Here is a 24,695-nt window from a genome sequence, read left to right on the forward strand (position 1 = left end):
AGAGCATCCGGTCAATTTTCAAAATAAAACACCCTGTGCAGACTCCTGATTGTATAAAAACGAAAAATGACCAGATCAACAAAATCTGAGCAAGTCAACAAAATCAGGCAGACAAAAGGCTCGGCTTCTGAAACGTTCCCACTGGGTTCTCTTTATACATTCATGGTATGACGTCGTGCGGAGGGCAGAACAAAACCTGTAGCAGAGGCGACGTCATAGAGCAGCTTCCGGTGGATTCCCAGCGCGTCTCTCGTGTAGAGGAGGAGCACAACAAGTTTGCTTGTTCTGAAACTAAAATGTTACTATTGTTAAAATGTTACTATTGTTAATGTTACTAAGTGTGTTTAGTGTGCCTGTTCAGAACATGGTGGCTTATGTTATGTTGGTAATTGGTATTGGTAATTTTTGTGCTGGTTTATAGTTCAACCATTAGTGAGGTAGCTGTTACATTTCCTGACACCAGCTGTTTTATCCCCCGTTGAAGCGCACTCTGCTGGACAAACTATGTCATTACACCAATTTTAAATTAGCCCAAGCATGTTTTTCTGCATTATAGTTTTTAAATATAAGGTTTTCATATCGGTGCATATCGGACAATATACATCGATACTGATATATCTGTGAGAGGCTCATATCGGCCGATAAATTGGTTGGGCTCTACTATTTTGCACAATGTTCAACGTGTGTCCTTCAAGAAATTTAGATGGTAAAAAATTCCAAGGGGTCATGTAACTTAAAATGACCCTGCTTGTAGTGTATTGTGAGAAACATGAGAAAACCCTGCCTGAATAAACTCAGTCCACTGCATACAATTTAAAGGTGTATTTACTCATTACTTTAATACAGTTATAAAAAGACAATTGTAGTAGGGAGAGAAGGAAGATAACTGGATAAAATGGAATTGTAGAATTAGAAATGTCACAGTTATGGTTAAGGCGTCAACAATGTCCTTTGGGAGGTGTACATAGGTGTGTCGGGGCAGGGTGGTGCTCCCATTGAGCCATCCCCCCTGTTAAAAATTAACAAATCACCTACTGCTCACGTACATGTACTTAAGTATTATTACCACCAGGAACTGTAGACAAAGGTAGGGGGAATGTTCACAGGATTGTTGTTTTGTATCCCAGTGTTCAACATGATTAATGCTCCTAAAGCAAAGTGCAGTAAGGCAGGAAGTCCATTTCAGCAAACCGGCAATGTGCCTTTAATATTACATTCCAACACTGAGGCAATATTCAAATGATGTCCACCTTCTGAGCAGTGATGCTTCAGATTGTTCAGGCTGATATATGGAGCGTACAATGTTACTATTTATTTTATAATTCAATCTTTAAAGTGACCACTGTTGTTGTGATTTAAAATGACATGACTTTTTCAACTGTAGTCATCACTGAAGACCATTAATGAGGTGATTCCTTTCAGTATTCTTTGTCTTTTTAGTTCAGAAAGTTATTTCTTCTTTTCTGAACTTCAATATTCCTTTAAATCTGTTCGGAAAGGTCACAGAGTTGAGCAGACTTTGCTGAATTTAATAAACACACCACCTTTCACTTATCTGAGATACTTTTCTGCAAAAGCCCCAATGATCAGAGTTAACTCTCTTAAAAACACCATTGTTTCATACCAGAGTTATCAAGTCTTTTAGTTCCTTTCACATTACTTCAGAGCAGTATAACAAGCAGCTGGCTGGTGCTCAGACTACAAAATATGACATTAACACACACACGTGAAAGGCTCAGTGAAACACTGTTCTTGACCTTTTTAGTACGCAGTGCACTCTGTTCCAAGGCACAGCTCATTATAGACTGCCGTAGAAATATCACAGACAAATCCAGTATATCGACATGTAAAGAAACAGATAGAGATGCTGGCCGGGAAGAAAAATGTACTACAAATGAAAGGGTGAAAACTGCAACTGTAGGCTGATATTATTTCATGGTAATGAAGATAGAGTGATGTTGCTTGGCTCTAAATTGCCAGAAAAGGCTTGTTTATCCAACATTTTCTTTTCAATTTCAGGCCAATTTATTTATTGCCACATGTAAATTGACATGTTGAGTACAATGTTTTCTGGTGCCAAGGTACTGAACTGAGACAGTGTGTGAGTGCTTGTGATGTGGCACAGTATGCGAGGAATTTGAAACATAAAGAAATCAAGGGTTTTTTGTTTAGGCAGTAAAAATATGACCTAAATTTCTTCACTTCTTTAAACACAGACTGGTTGGGAAAAGTTTAATCTTGCTGATTTGAAGGATTTCCTTACCTTAATCTTATAGTTCATTAAGAACCTCAGGGATTTGTGCAGAAGAAGAGATTTGAGAAAATGGTTCTTGGAAGCACTAAAATATGCTTTTGCCCACCAGGATAGAGCAATGTTTGACTATTCTTTAATCAATTATGTGACTGACTTCTTAGGATTACATCAATATTGATTCCACACTAGCTGCAACACATATTCTGAGAATTTATATCCTTAAGCATCAAAACATTGTAGAAACTGTATGACATAATGGGATCACTATACCATGAAAAAGCCACAAAACATCAGAAACAGTAGGCTTAACATTGATAAATAGCATTTTATCCATTCTGGACTTATATTGTACAAGTAGTCATGCAGTGTATCCAAGTTTTAGCACTGCAAACCTCCTATTGCTGAAGATCCATACACAGGCATTTACTTATTACTTATTAATTATGTATACTGACGGGATTAGTTACCATTTCCAGCAGTGGTATGGATGTGGTATGAAACTTACTTCGACACTTGGCACAGCGTCCCTTGTCGTACTCCAGCAGGTCGAGGGTCCGGCTTCGGTCGCTGACCGATCGCCTCTGCCCGCTCTCCCTAAGCCTGGCGGCCTCCTCTTTGGCATACACCCCGAGCTCCTGGGTGTAGCGCCCATACATCTGGAAACCAACACAGTAAGAGCATTAGATTAAAAATCCCCTTCACACATGTATTAAGGCCTACATGAAAATTTTAACATGGTTTTTGCACAAAAAAAGGATAATTACCACAAATCCTTAAAATGGCACCTACTCCTTCTGCCTCATTAAACATTCCAGAATACATGAATATGCAATTTTGTTTCATTTGAAAAATTAAACTGCTGGACACAATATGTCTCATGACACGTGCCAATGTCTGGGCCGTCAGTGAACGTCTGTAGACCTAGCTTTTGCTGTGCATCCCACACCTGTTGGCACTGGTTGGCCCTTGTTGGTGATTTTTTGGCTGGTTTAGCGTGTACAATAGGCTGTAGAGCCTGTCGGTTAGAGAAATCACTCTGATTGGCTGTTCAGCTAAGGGAATCAGCGCACGGGAAGAGAAACGGAAAAAGAAAGGGAAATACCCTAAAGCCTGTAACTGTAGAATCCATGATGTCACCCATTTAGTGCAGTTTCTCCTATTTTATTTCTTCTGCTTCTTCGCCAGTGCCATTTGCAACTTTTTTTCAGACATATCCTCCATTAGAAATGCCTTTATGATTGAGAGTGATGTCAGAAAACACTGCTTTATCATAATGGTTTGTATATCAGCATTTTCAGTGAGCACAGAGAAAAATGTACACTGAGCAGTAAATGTGAAAACTTCTGGTGTCCTGTTTGGATCTAAGGCTGCCCCTGGTTAATTTCTGGTCGCAGGATAATTAAATGAACAAATGGGGCTGGCCAAGCAACAGGAATTCAGTGACTGTTGTGACCACTCCTCTGCAAAGACGTGTCTCCACCAAAGCATCCCGGATCAAGCTGTTGCACTTGACAGGCGGACCATGTTCCAGGTGGACGGAGCGCAGAACTACAGCGGGACTCTGTGTTTTTACATCACTGATGCTTGGTGCTCAAACACAGGCAAAGATGCTGGACAGCGTTTAACACCTTTTATTTTCGCGACAAACTTGTTGCTGCTGTTTACATCCACCCTGACGCAAAGTGCACTATGTGTTTACATGTAAATAAATAAGTGTATATATGTTCTATGTTTAAGCAGCATGAAGGAAAACAAACTTTAATTTCATTATGCAACCCCATGTTGTGTAATGACAAATAAATCGTTCAAGGTGATTCCTTTAAAACATCCCTCTGAAAAAGACAAAACTTGTCTTTTTACTTGAAGGAAACACACCCTCACAGTATCTGACATGAGCACAATAACTTCTCGCTGGCTCCAAACTGGTCAAGCCTCAACCTTAACTGTGACCCCAGCATAATAACCCGCACACACCAACATACTCATCCTGAAACAACAGACATACTCTTAAACACACACAAATACACACATACAAAAGAAGTCAAGTCAGCAGTACAAGAGACAGGAAGCGCCATGTTTTGTACACCGCCCAGAGACCAGCTCTCCCTTCCATAATGCCCCTGGGTGGTGCACAGAAACAGGGGCACTAATGACTTCCCCTTTGCCAACCGTCACAACACAGCAAACTATTTCAACCCACATCAGCAGGTCAGTCAAGGTTATCAAGGCTGATTTCGACAGCATGTGAGTTGCTGATGGGCAAAAGTTTAATTTACAACAATCCAAAATCTCCATTTCGGATCAATCCAGCATGATTGTTCTGCACTTGTCTTCCTGCCTCCTCCTCAGATGAAAGACATTAGAGACAGGCCAGATGGTGGCCCTACAGGAAGAAACATTATGCAGTGTCTTTATCCAGCAGGTTATGAATCAGTCTACAGATACAATTCTTTCCTGGAATTACAGGAGACAAAGCATAGGTATAAAGAATATGATTTGTGCCAGAACATATGTGAGCCATTCAGAATTAATGCAAAACCTACTATCTAATCAGTGCTGCAAAAGTGATCCAGTGACAAAATGCTGCACGCAGCATATTTGAACTTTACAGATTACAGGCATTACTCTTCAAAGTCTAAACCCTGTGGTGCACAGATTAAGTCCACAGTGAAGGGGGAAACAAGGAATGGAATCCTTGCTGTATCCTCATTCCTAAATACATAGTGCTAGAGCATCCAACTTCATAAGAGTCTATCTGCTTGTGGAGGGGGGCAAGGCCAGGCTATATTAACTAAACAGAACCAGCACTGGAACAAATCTGCACTTTTTCAAATGGAATGGAGTCTTTCAGGCACATTTTCAGCTGTATTTGCAAGATTTTAGATGCAGTGTATTCTCATTTTGAAATCCTAATGCACAAGCTTTCTGTTTGCTTTGTGTGTTTTGATGGCAATGTGACCTAAATAAGTTTTGTTAGCTAGTTAACCACCTTTTTCTGTGATGTAGATCTGATGTTGGTCAGTCAAAACAGACTTTATGAAACAAAAACTAAATAAATCCTTATATAATATCTTTGACGAAAAAGTCACATAAAATGTTATTTGAAAATCAAACGATATAGGTATACTTTCATTGGAAAAAAAACCTCAAAGCTATGTATTCCTGCATTACTTGGATCATCTGGCAGTAGACTGCCTGCAGGTAACCTGGAGCTAACCACACACCTTATAGCCTCAAAGTTGAGCCTTAAAGTGAGAAGGTGACAGGAACATACTTTATAGCTTTGCAGAACACAAGAAAGCATATTGGATACTTTGACCTGGTGATGGTGCTACAGAAGAGATCAGAGGATCACCAACGTTAAGAAAGACCATGGATGTCTCTGACAAATTGCATGGTAACCCATCCAACCAAAAATGTTAACCTGCACAGTCATTAGGAGATGTAGGAGACTCTGGAAACCATAAAAGTTCTAAATGTGTCAAAAACAAAGGAGATGGTTGTGGACATTAGGAAGACCCAGACTGCCCTGAGCTCTGTTTCCATCCTGGGAGAGCTACAAATACCTTAGTGTTCATCTTGACAACAGACTGGACTGTATACAGGAGAGGAAAGAGTAGACTACTTCCAGACGAAGCTCAGATCTTTTAATGTGTGCAGCAATATGTTGCACATCTTTTATCAGTCTGTTGTTGCCAGTGCAATTTTTGCAACTTTGCAGCTGTCTAGTATCATCACGGCCAGCGACACCAAGAGACTTAAAGTGTAACTCTCGCCAAAATGCAACCTAGGCTTTTTTTGTGAATGTACCCGAGTCAAACCTTTGTGTAAAAGCATAATTACAACGAAAAAGCCACTTTTAAGATTTACCGTATTTTAGTTTTCGGGTCAAAATCATTTTCAATTGCGTGCTAGGGGCAACTGTATGGTAGCATCAAAATCGCTATTTTCAAAACCTCCTGCCAGTGCGGCATAACATGGAGCTTTCCACCTTTACTCTCCTCCATGTTACGCCGCACTCGAGGATCGACCTATCTCGACTGGCAGGACGGTGGCGAGCGGAGCAAGCGACTGCTAACATGAGTTGTTCAAAAACCTTCTTTTTAGTAAACTCTGTGTACACAAACAATGTTCTCAATGCTCGTGTTCATGTGTAGAGACCCTGGTGATACTACGAGCAAAGTTTCATGTTGTGTTGAGTCTTCTTAGTGTTTTAAAAATAGTGATTTTGATGCTACCATTCAGCTGCCCCTAGCACGCAATTGAAAATGATTTTGACACGAAAATTAAAATACGGTGAATCTTAAAAGTGGCTTTTTCGTCGTAATTATGCTTTTACACAAAGGTTTGACTCGGGTACATTCACAAAAAAAGCCTAGGTTGCATTTTGGCGAGAGTTACACTTTAACAAAGTCATTAAGAAGGCTGGCTCTGTACTGGCGATTGCTCTGGAGCCCCTTAAGGTGGTCGTGAGGAGAGGGATGCTGCACAAACTGCTGACCATCATGGACAACACCTTACATCCTCCCCACGACCTGCTGATCAGGTCGTGGGGAGGATGTAAGGGGAAATTGTATTATTTTTACTCTATTTTAGTCCCTTTTAAATCTTACAGTATGGTAGGTGTATGTATGTATGTATATATTTGTAAATATTGTGTTATTTTTTACCGTTCTTGTGTCTGTTGTGTGATTTTATGTGAAATGCTACTGTGACAGTAAAATTTTTTGCTCTTTCTTTCTTTCTTTCTTTCTCCCTTTCTTTCAATCATCTATATAGTTGTTGGGATATTTCAGTCTGGACTAAAGTCGTCGTCCAACAGACCCATGCTGCTAGCATGGCTAAAATTATAAATTAAATCAAATCAAATAAATAGAAATAAATATTTATATTTGAACCCACTATTGGCAGAGGGGTAAAATTATGTTTCTTCGAGCACATACAATTCAACATTACCATTATCAAACATTACATTACCAATATGATATCCGATTTTCTTTTTCAGTTAAATATTTGAAGATTCAGAAAATGTGTTGTGCAAGGTTAAATTTTTTATTTTTTTTAAAAGGGTTTGTATAACACAACAAATGTTGAAGCAAGTTTGACTGGACTGCTCATACTTGGTTGTGACTGAACCAGACTAAAATGTTGTCTTTTTGACAACTAAAAACTGACAAAAAATAAATAAATAAGGATGAAGGTGCCTAGTATGACTTACACTAATATGGATTTGTGACCTCAGAATTAAGACAAAGGTTAAATCTAAAAATAGCTGACACATTCTGGGTATCATCTTATAAACAATCTGAGACTTTCTTCCTGCCTTTGGATAGGGGCACAGAAACTGTAAAATATCTAGTATTTGTCACATAACAATGTTCACAATGTGCATAAACATTGCATACTGTTATGACCTTGAAAAAAATGCATACTCCTCCCTTGTCACAATAATGGTACTTGCCTTTTTTGAGGCTCATATGATTACACAGCAAAGCAAAAGATACGGTGCATAGATATTTCTGTTTTAATAATCAAATGTCCAGATTCATAAAATTTCCATGCATGTCAAGATAAAACAGACACTGGATGCGTGCTTGCATTTCTTGGAACAGGGCCCCTATGACCTGATGGAGGAAAGTGTTTAGATATTATACACAAGGGCACACACACACACACACACACACACACACACACACACACACACACACACACACACACACACACACACACACACACACACACAAACAAACAGAAGGTCCTGCTGGCTATTTTTAGCCACACATACATACCAAGTTCATGTGGAACATAAAGCTCATCGTGATCATTGACCCCAATAAAACGGCAACTAGAGTTTTATTGGGGTCAACGATCACAGCAGGTTGACCGACAGCGGTACAGGATTTTAAATTGTAGAAATGTCGAGGACATTTAACTCAGGGCTCAATTGTCAGAGTTCATGTTTGACAGGCCTCATCACAGCCATGCTTTAAAAAGGTTGATCACGGCTGTTTCCGGGCACTGTAGCCCTGTGTTGTGTAAGACCCGTACATATCAAACATGATTGGTATTTGTAAAGCTTTGCCAGTTGAGTCACTAGGTTCAATAAAAGTCCTGCTGTCTGTCACTGGTATCAGCACCAGTATTGACTTTATGAAATGGATCAGGTATTGGCCATACGTGACAGATCTACACTGTTTCTCAATGTCATTACAAAATTGTCTAACACAATATTCTTAAAAATTGCACAAGCTTGACTGCAATATTGCTGTAAATGTCTTTACCCAAAGCCTCAGTATGCTTCAAATGAAGAGCTCATTGCATGGTCTAAAAGTGCCCTTTCGGACAGCAAATCCGGGGGTATGGCATCCCACAATCTTAGGAACTTCCCAAAATAGACAAACAACAATGCCCCCTTTACGCTGCAATTGGCCAGATTTGTTGATGCCTCAAAGGAGAGACTCAACGAAATTGTGCACTATTATCTCAATTTCCACAAATCATTTTCGGTCTTCAAAACCTTTCCCCTCTCTGTGACAGCAAGCTTTTCACCCTGCCTTCCAGCGTGCACATTCACACCAGATATAAGCCATGTGCCCACAGACATGGTCGGACAACTCCTGTGTGGACCAACCTGACATCAAAGAACTAAAGGTGACGTAGACCAACTGCGTCACTCCACATCGCCTGCATCTCGGCCAAAAAGCTGCACTTGAACCCAATGCATAGAATACAGCAGACAGTTAACTAGCTCTAATGTTCTGCTTCAGTGTGACAAGAAAAAGCACTTCATACAACTGGGTGGTATGTCTGATAAAATTTGCCAAATGGCACTGGTGGAGCTGAAGAATAAGAAGACACCGCAATAAATGGGTGGATTGTCGGCCTGGTATGTCAGGGCCCTTACAGTTAACAAGTGATGTGTGTAGTAGTGTTACCTTGCAAGACACTTCTGATCAGTTCAGCACAGTTGGGCAGACATATCTTAAATTAGGAAGGAGAAGAAAATTGGAAATAGAACATGGGAACAGTAGGTGTTCATGCCAAAGCCAGGTAAATGACCATCTGCCTCTCATAAGTTGTCCACAAGAAGGCCTTCTGAGGACAGTCACTGAACTTGAAATGCATCGCCTATATCTCTTTTTATTATGAGCACTTCAGTTCATCAATTGCTGTGAAGGTGTGTGCTTTGTTAATTATGATATGAGAAGCAAGCAGCAAGTTTCCAACATTGTTTATGTAAGTTCATTAATGACATCTGTGTGTATTCATGCCACTTAAGGGACCACCTGCCTGTCCTAAAATTACCATTTGACTCAAGTGAAGTACAGCTCTGCTGAGCCAATGAAAATACCCCTGTTCATCACAGATTGACAGACTCTTATCAAAGGATCTGTGCTTGAAATAGGTGGCTTAGCTGAACCAGGTAAGAAAAAAGTCCCAGGTAAGGACTTTTCTGGGGGGCAACACCGCAAAGCAAGGAGGGGTGTCCCAGTGTCAGTCAGGTAGTTACAAGTTGGTACAAAGCTCTGAGTTGAAATCCTAAGTGAGCAGCAGCCATTCCTCAGCAGTATTGGAAATTATTTAGATATTATCAATCAAAATTCCCTCACTTGTACTGTCTGCATTGTCTGTGCTTTATACTTTGGTTGAACCATTGCCATTAGATGATTCTTAGACAATTCAAGTAGAACTAAGGATGTCGAACATTCTGTGACGATTTTGCAGGAAATCCTGTTCAGACCTGCATCAGCCTTGTTTGAACCCAGGACCATCTTGTTGTGAAGCAACAGTTCTGACTACTGCTCCAACACCATGCACATGTGTTGCCACTTTCCTAACCAGTGATATAGACCAAAACGCAGTAGGACCAGGGAATCATTTAAGAAACAGATGAGCAGGATCAAAAACCTTAGAAGAGAATTGAAACATTTCTTGAGGAATCCCTGATCTTAAAAATGTAGAACTGGTTCCAATACACAGCCATATTCGGTAGAAAGGATCAATTGACTGACAAGCCTCAAAATACCTCACCGGATCCATGTAAAAGTCCAAAATGAGAGCAGGGGAGGAATGAACACAAACAGTGGGAAACAGAAGAAAAATCAAGAAGGGAAACATTTGGGGAGCGATTTGGGGTTTCTGACATCAAATGTCAACCGCTGTTCTACCCAAGATGCCATTCTGCATGGCATTCTCGCCCACATTCATGATCGCCAGCCCTACGTTTTAATTAAGTAAGGAGGCTTCAAACGCAACGGAAACTCAAAAGACCCGAAAACAAGAGGGCAGAAATAGATCTTCTCAGATGCACCCCCTTGAAACTCGAATCTGAGTAGAGGAAGAAAACAAACAGACCCATCTAGAACAAAGCCATTACTGGTTGAAAGCCTATCATTATGTTGAGTGTAGTCAGAAACGGGCACTCTGCTGAGCATGCCTGCCTGGGTTAATTGATCCCAGATGAATGGGTTGTCCTGGACTCACTGTCCTGGCTGCTGGGGCAAGGGAGAGGGCAAGGGTGATGAATGATTCCTGCATTGATATGAAAGATATCAGTCGCTGGGAGAACCAGGACAGACTATGAAGTAACATACTTACTTCTTGCAAAGATGTTTAACATTTCCAACCAAGAAATTCACTTTAAGCATTTAACATGGAGGAAACAACAAAGTTCAAAGACTAACTGACAAACCTGCAGTTAACAGGTGACAGATTCAGGTGACAACAAAAACCCTACACCTCAAGGGTCAAGTGATCTTGTTTAATCACACTAAAAGTAAGAGAGATAACAAGCAAGCTAGAGTTGGGAGATAAGTCCCTAATCTGTCCTTGACCTATTTTTTCGGATGCAAGTCCAGAAATTCTACAAAGGGAAAAACCTTATCACCATTTTGAGACATCATCTAAATATCCTAGGTGTCTGAGATGACATGCTTTACTTGAATGACACAAGACATAATAGGTGACTAAGATAAACTTTGCAGTAATGTGACACTTTCAGGAAATCAAAGACACGTTTTATCCACTAGCATGCATTTGTAAAAGTCTCACAGATGCCTGGGCCTAAAGAATTTTATCTATACAGAGGGGACCATAATATCCTTTAAGTGTGCACGTCCGAACTGAGGTCATGAATTTCACACACAACATCAACCGTTTAATATTCTGCGCTCAGTATAGGTGTAGCATAAAAACAACAAGGGCAGGGGATAAAAAAAGGAAATCATGTTTTATTGATAAGAAAAGTCAACAGAGTGAAAACAAGTCCAGGAAACGAGGTCAGAGAAAGACTGTACACAAAAATGTTGTGATTGTCTCCAGGAGCCAATCAAAGAACTCAGTTGGAGTCACACCTTCCCCTGGTTGAGCCACTCAGAATGGTCAATGAGGGAACCTGCCCAGCTGGAGTTTAATCAGCCCAGCATGCTTATAAAAGACATGCACAGACAAAGACACTCAGACAGATACATATTCCTTTAGTTGATTGTACTAAAAAGCATGTTAAACATGTTGTTTAAGTTGAAACAGAAATAAAAATCTGTGTTTTGCAAAGAAATCAGTGTATATCAACCATATGCACTGATCAGCCACAACATTAAAACCCCTGACAGGTGACGTGAATAACACTGATCATCTCATCACAATGTGATGTTCTGCTGGGAAACCTTGGGTGCTGGCATTCATGTGAATGCTACTTGACACGCACCACCCATCCAAACCCCCTCATCACAACAACACTACCCGATGGCAGTGGCCCCCCAGCAGGACAATGTGCCCTGACACACCGCAAACACTGCTCAGGAACAGCTCGAGGAACACAATAAAGGGCCCAAGGTGTTGACCGGGCCTCCAAATTCCCCAGATCCCAATCTGATCGAGCATCTGTAAGACGTGCTGGAGCAGGTCTGATCCATGGAGGCCCCACCCCCCAACATACAGGACCCAGAGGATCCACTATAAAACGCCCTGGTGCCAGACACCACAGGATGCCCTCAGAGGTCTGAAGTCCATGTCTTGACAGGTCAGAACTGTTTTGGCTACACAAGGGGAACCTTCACAATATTAGGCAGGTGGTCATAATGTTATGCCTGATCGGTGTAGATCCTTGGTCCTTGTTTTTAACTTGGCCTACAAATTGTAATAACCAAAAGAAGACATTCAACTTTGTTATTCTGCGCATTAAGTTTTGGTTCTGACTGACAATTATGGTACTGGTAATTTGGTTGGAGCATTATCCTTGTGGACTGACACAAAAAATGGTTTGTTATCTCTTCAATTCTAACAGCCACAATTTAAGTTTCACTTTTCTATGCTATTTCTTCTTTTTTTTCCAATTAACTGTACTGATAAAAACACACAGGGGAAGAAACAACTAAAGGGATAAAGTATTACAAAGGTTGGTGAAGTCGTTTCTTTCACAAAGGTAATATGGGGCCACTGGGAAAAGACAAGAGCTTTTGTGTGTGTTCGCCCGCTACCTTGTGTGGCCTTGCGTGTGGTTCAATGCCAAGTACACACAAGTCAGGCAAAGCCATACTGGAGACCCCAAATGAGGGAATGAGAGCCTAAAATATACAAGAACAGGACTAGAGACACGCACACTAATTCACACACAGCTGGCTACAGTCCAAGCAGTCAACCCAAATGACCAGGAGCCTCACCAGTTGAGCCCCACATGCCACTACTCACTTCAGCTAATGAGCTCCCTGACAGTGTGTGAGTGTGTGCACGTGTGTCCATTTCTCAGTGTGTGTGTGTGTGTGTGTGTGTGTGTGTGTGTGTGTGTGTGTGTGTGTGTGTGTGTGTGTGTGTGTGTGTGTGTGTGTGTGTGTGTGTGAAGAAAATGGAAAAAGGCATTGATTCTGATCAGTCAAAGATTCAGAGCGGTGCAGCGAAAAGAGAGCACAAGCAGATAAGACTTGTCCGTCTACCTTCCTTTTGAAAACATTCATCCACACAATAACAGATAGAGGAGGGATTTCAACACGCATCTTTTCCTGCTGTTTTTTATGTGAGTGCAAGTGTGTCAGCACACTGGTGTGGGAAGGAAGGAAGAAGAGAATTTGAAAGGATCATTGTGCAATTAATCTAGAGGAAGGACTGTGTGAGCGGACTGAAGGAAGAAAGGGTGAAGAGTGAGACTGTGTGGGACAGAGGAAGGAATTCGATGGTGTAAAGACTTTTTCACCCAAATGACAATAAAATAGTGAGGTTCACAGAATGTCATCGAACACAGCAGCACCTTTGTCTTATTGTGAAGGCTGGTTTTTCCATTTTAAATGGAACTCTGAGTTTAACACTTCTAAACTTAAGTGAGGCTGTAGGTGAACATGAAATTGTCATGTTCACCTACAGCCTCACTTCAAAATAAAAAGATGTAGAGCCATGGTGATATTTTGGACTTAAGTGAAAGATAAGATAAGACTTTATTAATCCCTCAGTAGGGAAATTCACGTGTTACAAGAGCTTGAGAGTCATGGGCAGAGGGAAAAGAACAACATTTATTGAGTTATAGATAAAAATGTAAAACAGAACAAGCAAGAACACGTGCTATATGAAGCCCAGAGGGCACTCCAGGACAGAGCTGGGTCTCCTAACTGACTTATTGAGTCTTTTCTTGTCCCTGTCAGTGCTTCCAGCACCCCAGCGTAGAAGACTGCAGATGTCACCACAGTGTCATAAAATGTAAAAATAATAAAAAGTCGGACTATTGTGTTGGTCCGACTAAAACCGGACTTTTAATTCATCATCATCATCATCATCATCATCATCATCATCATCATCATCGTCATCAATACAATAAATATTATGTAATGTACAGCGCCAAAAAGTCATCCATGTTTTCACCGTTCGCTGTGCAACCTGTTTACCGCTTCTTAACTTGTTTGGTATGTGACGTAATAGGTCAACCGGATGAAGGTCCAGTAGCAACGAGCTGAAACAGTGCATATCGCCACCTACCGTGGTGAAGTCGGACATATATTCCGTCGATAAATTGCTTCTCCCCTGGTGCTTGTATACTGGGACAATGGCAGTAGTCCAATTAAATGGCCTAATCGAGCTATGACCGTAGCTCAACTTGAGTGTGCATGGAAACGTACTGACTGTTATAATCACATACGGTATCGCAAAAAAACTATACCATCACGACACTGGGTTGTCACGATTGTCCAAATCGACAATTTGATTTGACTTTTGATTTAAAGTCATGATTTCATTCCATTTTTTTTTTTTTTTTTTTTTTTTTAAATTCAGCACAGCTATGGCATTGTTAGACCATGACATCTGGATTCTTAAGATCAACAGATCATTGGTTTTACACTTTAAAAGATGGTGGTATTTAAAAGCAACAGCTTGATTTTATTCTGGTGTCTATGTCCCATGTGTTCCCCATTCTCTCACCCAGTAGAGAAAAACCCTTGCCTAACTGGGCTGGTTAAGTAAGAAATAATAAACGGGACAATGGAAACGTAACATTACTGCACTGAGCAGCAACAAACTTTTTTCATTTTCTCTCCCACACATCACAAACGCCAACAGCTCCTGCCTTACGTCAACTCCGAGGGGATTCACACCATTTTTGTGCTTTCTGTGGGGGCCCTTTAAAAATCACAATGTTACAATGGTACAGGGCTCAGTAGTTGACTGTTAGCCATGGGTAAGAGACGCTTGGGGGGATGGGGTTGTTGAGGTTTTGCCAATACAGACTTTGAATTTGACGACTGAAATTCAAAGCTAATTTAAAACGATTTTTGATTAGAAATCTTTACATTTTACTCAGTAGTTGGGGTGTCATGATTTGGATTTTTTAAGGAATAAACAACTTGGCAGATGTAGGAACATTTCAGATTGAGCAATGAACTTCAATATGATTGCATTGTTGGACTGGTGTTTATGCCAAAAGGTATCAAATATATTTAAAAAGTCTCAAAACTGATGCAGTAGAATCAGAGATACTGTCTTTACATGTGTTCGCCAAAACACGTAAACACACTTGATGTGTAAAACACAGCGGAGCTACCCTCCACTTCATGGCTGTCAGTGGTTGTTTGATAAATGTGTCAAACTGTACACATACCCAACAGCTCTCTTACGTTTCGTAGGTGTAATTCTTATTAGTTTGATCCCAAATTTACCCCATGAACAGCAGAACTGTACTTGTAAAGTAGATTCGAAAAAAGCATCAAAGAGTCCTCAGAGAAGAAAGGCTCAAGGAGTGAGATGTGGAAGGATGTACAGTAAATAAAGGTTTCCCAATCCCCCTGTCGGGCACCCTGGGGGGCTAATAGGGAGTCTTGTGTGCTTGTGCCAGGCTGCCATGCCAACCCTCCGGGCCTCTCTTACACTGACCCAGAGCTGAACAAACAGATGGAAGAAAAGAGGGCAGGATGGATGGAGGGATGATAGAAAAAAAGAGGCAGGCAGGAATAACTGCAGGAGGTGTTTCAGAAAAGCAGGGGAGCAGTGATGGACAGATGGCAAAGAAAGGTAAAGAAAGGAAAAGTAGGATGGGTTAATGTGTGGGGGCGTTAAGTTTGGCACTATATACAGAATCCATCCTGCAATGTGAGCTGAATTTAGATTTTAACTGTAGCATTCGGGGGGGGAAGGACTTGGGGAAAGAAAAAAAGATGGGGAGGAAGGATGAAAAAGTGCAGCTGTGAACGTCGGCGGATAGGGCTGGTGATTAATGATAGAGCCTTCACACCTGTCCAGTGTTAGCTCTATAGGGAGAGCAAAGAAATGCAATGAATTACAGTACGCGCACACACGCACATGCATGCACACACACACACACACTGAAGTGCAAACACATCTATCCTACAATAGTCTCCTTTTTAAAAAAAAGATCTACTACTCCAAGTTGTGCAATATACATATTCACTGTGTTCCAGAGTTCCAGTTAAACTAATAAAATGTTTCAGTACAATAAGCAACAAGCATAAAGGACAAATTAAGCGCGCACATACATACACACACACACACACACTCTAACGTCTTCCTCTCATCCCTCTCCTCTCTGTATCAGTTGTGTGTATACAGAGCACCACTGATGTCGCACTACAGTGTCAGCATGAATCTCTCTCCCTCTCTCTCTCTGTTCATTGCTGCCTCGTTCTCTCGCTCCAGTAATCAGTTCCAATGGCAGGCTGGCAGCTGCACATTGATATTAGTGCCACGTCTTGACCACCGCCACAAGAAAAGCCACAGCCCCTGCAAAGCACTGATATTCACCTGCGGACAGTGTGTGTGTGTGTGTGTGTGTGTGTGTGTGTGTGTGTGTGTGTGTGTGTGTGTGTGTGTGTGTGTGTGTGTGTGTGTGTGTGTGCGTGCGCGCAAGCAGCAGGTGCACTCTCCTGTTGCCTCATTAAGAAAACCCATATTTACTTGGGCACATTCAGCTCTGCTGGCAAACTGCACTAATGCTCTTTCCAAATTCTTCACTTCCATTACTCTTTGTCCTTCCTCCCAAGGTTTAAAGCCACATGTGGTTTTGAAGGCCAATACTGATATTGACTTGTTTTTCAAACTGCCTTTAGCCAATTAATTGTACCAATACTGCATAACTCTAAGGCTGCTACAGTATAATCAAAATGTTTATATTAACAATGGATCAAATTGCTGTGGGTTTTGAAAAAAGGTGTCGCATGTATGAATAAAACCATAGCTTTAAGTTTTGGCATCTTTCAGCCTATTGTTTTGGTTTTCCCATCTGCCACTTTACTGTTCTGGTTCAGTCTCATCGCTCTCTTTAGTTTTGTTTCCAGACACAACGCACAGCTCTAAAAACCTACTGTGTGTTCCCTGGGCGATATGGCTGAAAAGTCTTTCACCATAGAGAAGTTTCATATCAGTCGATATTGATAATTATTGATCATTTGTAATAACCTGTCTTTTTTTATAATTAAGACCAGGCTAAAAAGGTTGAATTTTACCACTTTATCAAGGCATAGGTAAAAATGTTTATGTTAACACAACAAAGAAAAACACACAAATACAGGCTGGGTGGCAGGGCAGTGGCAGGGCAGCCAGGTGGCAGCCTGCAGGCCTGTCCACTCTGCCTAATGAGCCCAGACAAGGAGAGAGGCTGAAAAGGTTGGTGTGTTTACCAGCAAAACTACATCTCACAAAACCTCCATATCAGACCATAGGAAAAGCAAAAGCAGACATTACCAGAGCTACTGTGTGAGTTAACTGTTTTACAGTTGGAGTGAAGCCAGTCGTGTGAGAACTGTGGTGGGATCCACATCAGGCCTCACTCCACGCTCTTCTATTATTGTCAGTCACATGGACGTGGTGGAGCGGAACTACACACCTGTTAATGACTGGCCTTTTGCTTGTAACTCGTAGCACACTCCACTATCAAGGGATATGACAGGCTGCTTAGCAGTCGGGTCGAAAACCCTTTTTACTGTTATGATGCACCACATGATCAGAGGTGAAAAAAGACCCCTCTTAACCTGATAAGACCAAATTAGAGCCTGCCAAACATTGGTCCTGACTCAAGTCGAAGTTATTAGGATCTGATTGGGTCTGTAAAGATCTCTACATCAGGTACACATCAATCCTACATGTGTTTGTTTCAAGTAATATAACGAGGATAAGAGCTCATGAACAAACACCAATAGTTTGCATGATTTACACAAATGTAAGGGTGAGAATGCTGAGTTTCTTAGAGGTGCTCTTTGAATACGGATACACGCAGACATAAAAATCACAAGAAAACTACAAGTCACTGTCTAGTAAACTATTAGATTGCCTTTATTGCCAAGGCACCTTACTACCAAACTCTGACATTTCTACATCAAGCCATTGTCAGGGAGTTAACTCTTTTTAAATAATTTAAAAGAGAGTGATTCATGATTTAACAGATTAACATAAAACTTAAAGAAACATGGTTGACACAAAATCACGTTAAAAAGATATCAAAGAAGAGAAAGAATCCACTGTTCACGACAATGACTGCTGAGCACCACAGAGACTTCTAAATCTAATCTTTATGGTAATCTTACTCAGCACTTGGACATAAAAATGTGACATTTCATTTTGATCATGAACTCAGTCATCATGTCAGAGTGGTAAAGCCTTTAAAATGATGTATAGACTGAGAAAAGCTTCACAGACGGTTTTTAGACTGCAGAGAAGAACTTTGTCACACCCCACTAGGATCTCTGCTCAGACATCCGATATGAAAAAACACATTTAACAGCATATATTGCAATAATTATTTTCTGCCCAGTACGTTTTCTTTCCTTCAAGGCATCCATCTCTTCAGCATCCATCCAACACTGTACACACGCATTCATGCAGGGAGTCAGGATGAGGACACTGCAGCCAGTGGTGAGGGTGTCATGTTAGTAGAGAAGCAGCTCTGGTGGACAGATTCCCATTAGGGGAATTGTTGCGGTGACATGGCTGACAGCAGTGTACTGTGACTCAAACCACGGTGTGCTCAACAAGTAAAAATAAATGGGAGAAAAAAAATCATTCCCTCATGCACCGTGGCCTGATAAGGCCCAACTGAGTCAGTCTCACTTTCTGAATCGTAACAGCCCTAGTGTTTATTAAAAGGAAAAATCCAGTCAGTTAACAGGATCATGCTTTGTACTCCATTTGATGCTTTGAGACTTCAGAGTTAACAATTTAAACAACATGTTGATGAAGGTTCTCAGTCATCCAGGTCATGGTAATTCTTGGGCTAGGGCTAGGGCTAGGTGAGCCCGGGCCCAGTACCTGGGGCTCACCTAGCCCTAGCAACCCACATGAAGGCCGATATCGGTTGGGCTCTACCTTGTACACTCGACCAATCCATATACTTATTTTCTAAATATAACAGTTTGAGTCGGTGCAAAAATCAGGACCAAAAGTGGAAAACTGTGAATACAGTACAAGAAGAATCACATGACTTATGTCCCCATAAAGTCTCTAAATTCTCTCTTATGAAGGTCCAGGTAATTTAAATGCTGGGTTTTAAGCTACATGAATCAGCCCATTATACAGGGAGGATGGCAAAGGAGTAAAGGCAATTTATCAGAGGAGATGTTCCAAGATGAGATGAACACATCATAATCAGCCAGCCATGGAGCCAGAGAGCCAAAACAACATTTTTATATATGGATAATAAAGTGCTTAATAATTTCATCATCCTTCTCATTTTCAAACGATGGTAGATGAAGTGAGGCAACAGTAACAGAGCAGACAATGGAGTCCCAGTGTGAAAAGGGGAGAAACTGAGGGAGGAAAAGAGGGAGAGAAGACATTTGTGCACAATGACTCCCAGTGTTTCTCTCTCTCGTCCTTTCTGTCTCTCACACGTGCTTGTTGGGATGTGGGAAGGCACCGGCATGGCACTGCCCTGTACCGGCCATGAAGCGCACACACACACACACAATCACACACAAACAGAAGGGCTGAGGACGTACTGTCCGGCAAAATCATCACGGACATCTGACTGAGACAACACAGCTGTGACAATAACTGGCCTGAGAAAGTGAGGGGCCAAAGACAGAAAAAACTCCCAGGGAAGGAGAGAAAGACAAAAAGTCAGGAAGAAAGACAGAAAGACAGAAAACACGGTCAGAAGAAAGAAAGAGACGCCAAAGTGATTAAAGAAAAGACATGATGCAACAATCTGTGTGAACCATCAACAGGTGGGAGCAAGCATGAGAAAACACTTTACAGGAGGGGGGAGGGGGAGAGAGAGAGAGAGAGAGACACAGAGAGAGAGAGAGCAAAAGCGAGAGAGAGGAGACAGAGAGAGAGAGGAGACAGATAGAGAGAGCCAGAGCCAGAACCAGAGCGAGAGCGAGAGAGAAAGAGATAGGGAGACACAGAGAGAGAGCGAGAGAGAGAGACAGAGAGAGAGAGACAGAGATAGCGAGACAGAGAGAGAGAGATAGCGATAGAGACACACAGAGAGACAGAGAGAGCGCAAGAGAGAAATATGAGAGCCATAACATCAACAGACCTCCACAGGGTATGAGAGAGAAAGAAAAAAAAAACAGCACATGAGAAAGTAAGATACAGACCCAGGTGAGAGAGTGAATAACAGAATAAGAAAGTCTCTTTGCCACACACACACACACACACACACACACACACACACACACACACACACACACACACACACACACACACACACACACACACACACACACACACACACACACACACACACACACACACACACAAAACTTCAGGCAGACGAGGAGAGGATGAAGAGCAGGAGGAGGGACACAGCTTATTGCTAGGCAGGACAGTTTTGTGTCAATATCTGTAATGGAATAAAGGGTGCCTGAGACAGTATCCAATCAATCTGTGTGTGTGTGTGTGTGTGTGTGTGTGTGTGTGTGTGTGTGTGTGTGTGTGAGAGTGTGTGTGTGAGTGAGTGAGTGAGTGTGTGAGAGAGAGAAGGAGAGAGAGACAGACAAACCTGCAGCCATCAGCATACAACTCTCTTTGAGAATTAAAGATTTGTGTGTATTCAGCAAATATTTTGGGACAAATATAGTGATTAGTTTGATGTTTAAATTATTACATTTAATTGATACTACTGCTATTTTCTATTGAATTACCAGCTGTTTATTACACGCAGGTATTTATATTTGGAGTATATTGTATAATTTTAACCCTAGGGCTACACAGCATGGTAAAAAAAAAAAATATTGCGATTGTTATGACAGATATTACAATTGTGATATGATTTACGATCAGAAACAACGATCATTATTGCATTACAGTATTTTTGCCATAGCAATGGCAGCACATGAAGATGCAGCAGCCGGTAGCTCCTCCACATTATGCTACATTTATGGGTTTTTTTACTGTCATTTTTTCAGCTTTCTTGCTGAAACACGTATTGCCTATTGCAGAAATACTGGCATCATTATTGGAGAGGCAAGCTGGTGTTTTGGATTAAGAGCAGCAGACTTTGAGACCATCACGGCCCACGGCGTCTTTCGACCATCCAACCTGAACCACCCCGGACAGGAAGAGAGTTGGAATAAGAGCCATGCTAATCCAGCTTGGTTTAAGGCCGTCCTGGCTAATGCCCAGTCACAGGAAAAGGAAATGGACAAAATGGGACTCAGGCTGGCCAAACAACATGAAATCAGAGACTGTGGTGCCAACAGAGACCAGTCTCCACCACAACATCTCGGATCAAACTGTTGATCATCATCATCATCATCATTGTCAACAACAACAACAACAACAACTACTACTAACTAATACTGTGGGATATGAGGTCATTTGAAAAATGTACATCTTATATATTCTGTGGTGATTGTCTTTAAATACCAATCTGGAATAAAACCAGAAACTTTTGTACTGTTAATGAAAAAAAGAATATTGCTCGAAGAATGACAGGAAACACTGCATAAAAAGAGTGTTAATTGTATTGACACAGAAATGATCATCTTTAGTCAGACTGTCAGTACACAAACACAAGGTTGAATGAGGTTCAGTGTTGTTGTTGCAACACACACACACACACACACACACACACACACACACACACACACACACACACACACACAGAGAGAAATGACTTTTACCCCGTTTTACTGGATTAACTTCCTTAGCTTTGTCACATGTGGGGGGATTAGTTCAGTTAAGTTTTCTTTACATGCACACGCACACACACATATATACACACACACACACACACACACACACACAGAACAATTGAAAGCATTTAGCAAAACAGCAGTAAAATAAAGACAATAGAGAAGAAGTGGAGAGGGACAAAGTGTACGGATGGAGAGGAGGGAGAGCACTGAGAGAGAGCACACACAACTAGCTGATATATTTGGCTTGCGTGTGTGTGTGTGCGCGTGCGTGCGTGTGTGTGTGTGTGTGTACATGGTAAATAAAGCAGAGCAGGCAATAAGAGTAGCTTGTGTGGTGTAACATCCACTAAAGTCAGAAGCAGGTCAATATAATACCTTTTTCATAACCAAGCCAATCTGCACAGTGTATTGATGTGGCATCTGTGTTGTATGGTCTTGTGAAAATAATTTTGAGGGAAGCCTTCAATCTCCCAGATAATCACTAAGCTGAAGCACTTGGACAGGTGACAGTGAAAATGCTCCACTCTGGTGCCTCGGTAAATCCACTTAACTGACCGGTTGCGTCAGTGCATTCTGAGATGACTTGAGGATATTAAACGGAAGGAAAAAAAACACACGTGCATCGGAGCATCTTCTTTATTAAGTTATAATATGACGCATTTTCACTCTGAGAGAAGGCAAACAGCAGAACGCTCTCTTTGCTGAGTTTTCTGTAAACACCATGATTCTGAATTGTGCCAATGAAACAAGAACTTGACTGATAGAATTTGTTCTAGACTGGAATGTTTGGATAAAACTTGCCAGATGTTCTGAACTTAGAAAACTGTCAACAACAGGAAAATAAAGCTATCCATTAGATAGGGTGATTATAAATGCAATAACAAAATACCCAGTGACGATGTCCATTAATACGTTTTATGCTGATAGAGCAAAAGATTAAACTAAATCTGATTCATCATTTCTCCAAGAGCTAAAATGCACTGAGTATATATTTGGTCAAAGTTGAACCAGAATGTGACTTTTTCAACCTGTTAATTTCCTTATTCACATTGTTGGCGTGCTCCCAGCAGCACAAGCAAGCATTGGGATTTCCCACGGACATCAATGGCAAGCTATAACAGCTATAATGGCCAGTCCGACTATGTTGTACTGTGTGTGTACAGTTCCTGCTATGGCAAGTCCAAATGTCTGCTGTCAATAAATACATAATCAAACATGACTAAACATCTACAGGCTATGCAGCAATGCTTTAAGCTAAATGCCTATGTTAGCTTGTAAACATGCTCATAGTGACAATGCCTCAGTTCCGTAGTATTAGCCAAACTGAAATTGACCTGATTATAGCAATGAAAAGTCAGGGAGTCATGAAACATGATCATCATGAAGTCGATTACATTTCAAAGACATACATAAAATATTTGAGATATTTAACTCTAACAACAAATGTGCGCTTCATTGTGGCACTAGAGAATAAGTCGAGGGATCACTTAAGTCGGGGGGATTCATCCTCTGGTAACCATGAATGATTGTGAAGCATGTTTGTGATGAGATAAGTAAAAACTTTGACCTGCTGGTGATGCTAGAGGGAAATTAAGGGGGTTCACCTGAGAGCAGTTTGTCCCATTGGGAACATTAATGTCTGTGCCAAATTTCATGGTAAGCCAACCAAGAGCTATTAAGATATTTGTGGTTGACTGACCAATTGATATTACTGAAGGGCTAAAAAGCAATAGGACTGTGTTCATGATGCACAAACAGTTAGGGACTGTATTCATCGTGGTGCATGACACTGATAAGCTAATAGATACTGAGCACTTTCAAGTTATCTCCAATGTTAATGCTAAATATAAAAAACAACAGGTTGGGAATGATGTACCTTAAAAAGTGAAATGTCAGTCTGGTCGCATCAAGGGCAACAATAAGATATGCTGATGTAAAAATCAAACTGCCTGAGGCAAGAGTTCAGTGAGAGTTATCACCAAATAGTTCTAAAAACACAAAATGGGTTATCCCACTGATGTGTCCTCATCTTTGGTAAAATTCAGCTTTCTCAAATTATCACTGAAGAGGTACATCCCTTCAGGGGGTAAATTGTGTCAGAGTCAAATCAGCAGCTGAGGTGGAATATGTGACTGTACTGGTCCCAGATCAGAGTCTGAGGTCATCAACAGTGCGGCCAGAGGTCAGAGCTACAGTTTCCTTTTGTCATGGAGTATGGCAGGACAGTAACATGACTGGTTTAGTCACATAGTGGTTATGTAACAGAGACAGAGAGGGACTGACACTGCATTAATGTAATATGGCTTCAAGAAAACACCATTCAAGTCACCAAACTGATGATAAATGGAATAAATGTGTACACATATTTTCAGGTAGTGAAGACTTTCACTTGTTTATAGTTTCCAATACATCAGAGATGCGCGTACATCAATGTGCGGGCCCTGCATCGATATAAATGTACTATGAATCTGTACAACAGCGCTTAAATTCACCTGTAGCACGATGGTAACACTCACCAGAGAGACGGTATGATGAAACGTATGCAAGCAACGAGGAGTAATTATGTGGATGCTAGTACGGCTTGCACGAGCAAGAGAACGCAATACAAAGACAAGGATATCAGACAGTTTCTCCTGCTACCAGTCTGCAAGGTCTAAGGTAATCATTTCATATATTTCTTCTCCCTAACTCCCAAAGTGAGGCACCTGGGTCTGGCTGTGTGAGACAGTTTATATTCATAATGTCAAAATGTTGGTTCATGCAGTAAGTCTTTTTTTTGTCTGTGTCTACTGCAAAAGTCATAATCACAATGATGTTTGGCAACAGCCAGTAGAGTAGAAGACAATACTGATGTGGACATTACTACCCTC

General features: G+C 41.1%; 1 protein-coding gene across 1 annotated transcript in view; it reads right to left on the minus strand.

The window, feature by feature from the left end:
- Positions 1 to 24,695, minus strand: part of LOC141015375 (chloride channel protein 2-like) — a 179,835-nt gene that overhangs the window by 121,461 nt on the left and 33,679 nt on the right. The window contains exon 2 of the mRNA XM_073489429.1: positions 2,760 to 2,910. Within this exon, the coding sequence (XP_073345530.1) occupies positions 2,760 to 2,910 (151 nt within the window). The remainder of the gene's footprint in view (positions 1 to 2,759; positions 2,911 to 24,695) is intronic.

This window comes from Pagrus major, chromosome 2, assembly GCF_040436345.1.
Source record: "Pagrus major chromosome 2, Pma_NU_1.0".
Lineage (NCBI taxonomy): Eukaryota > Metazoa > Chordata > Actinopteri > Spariformes > Sparidae > Pagrus > Pagrus major.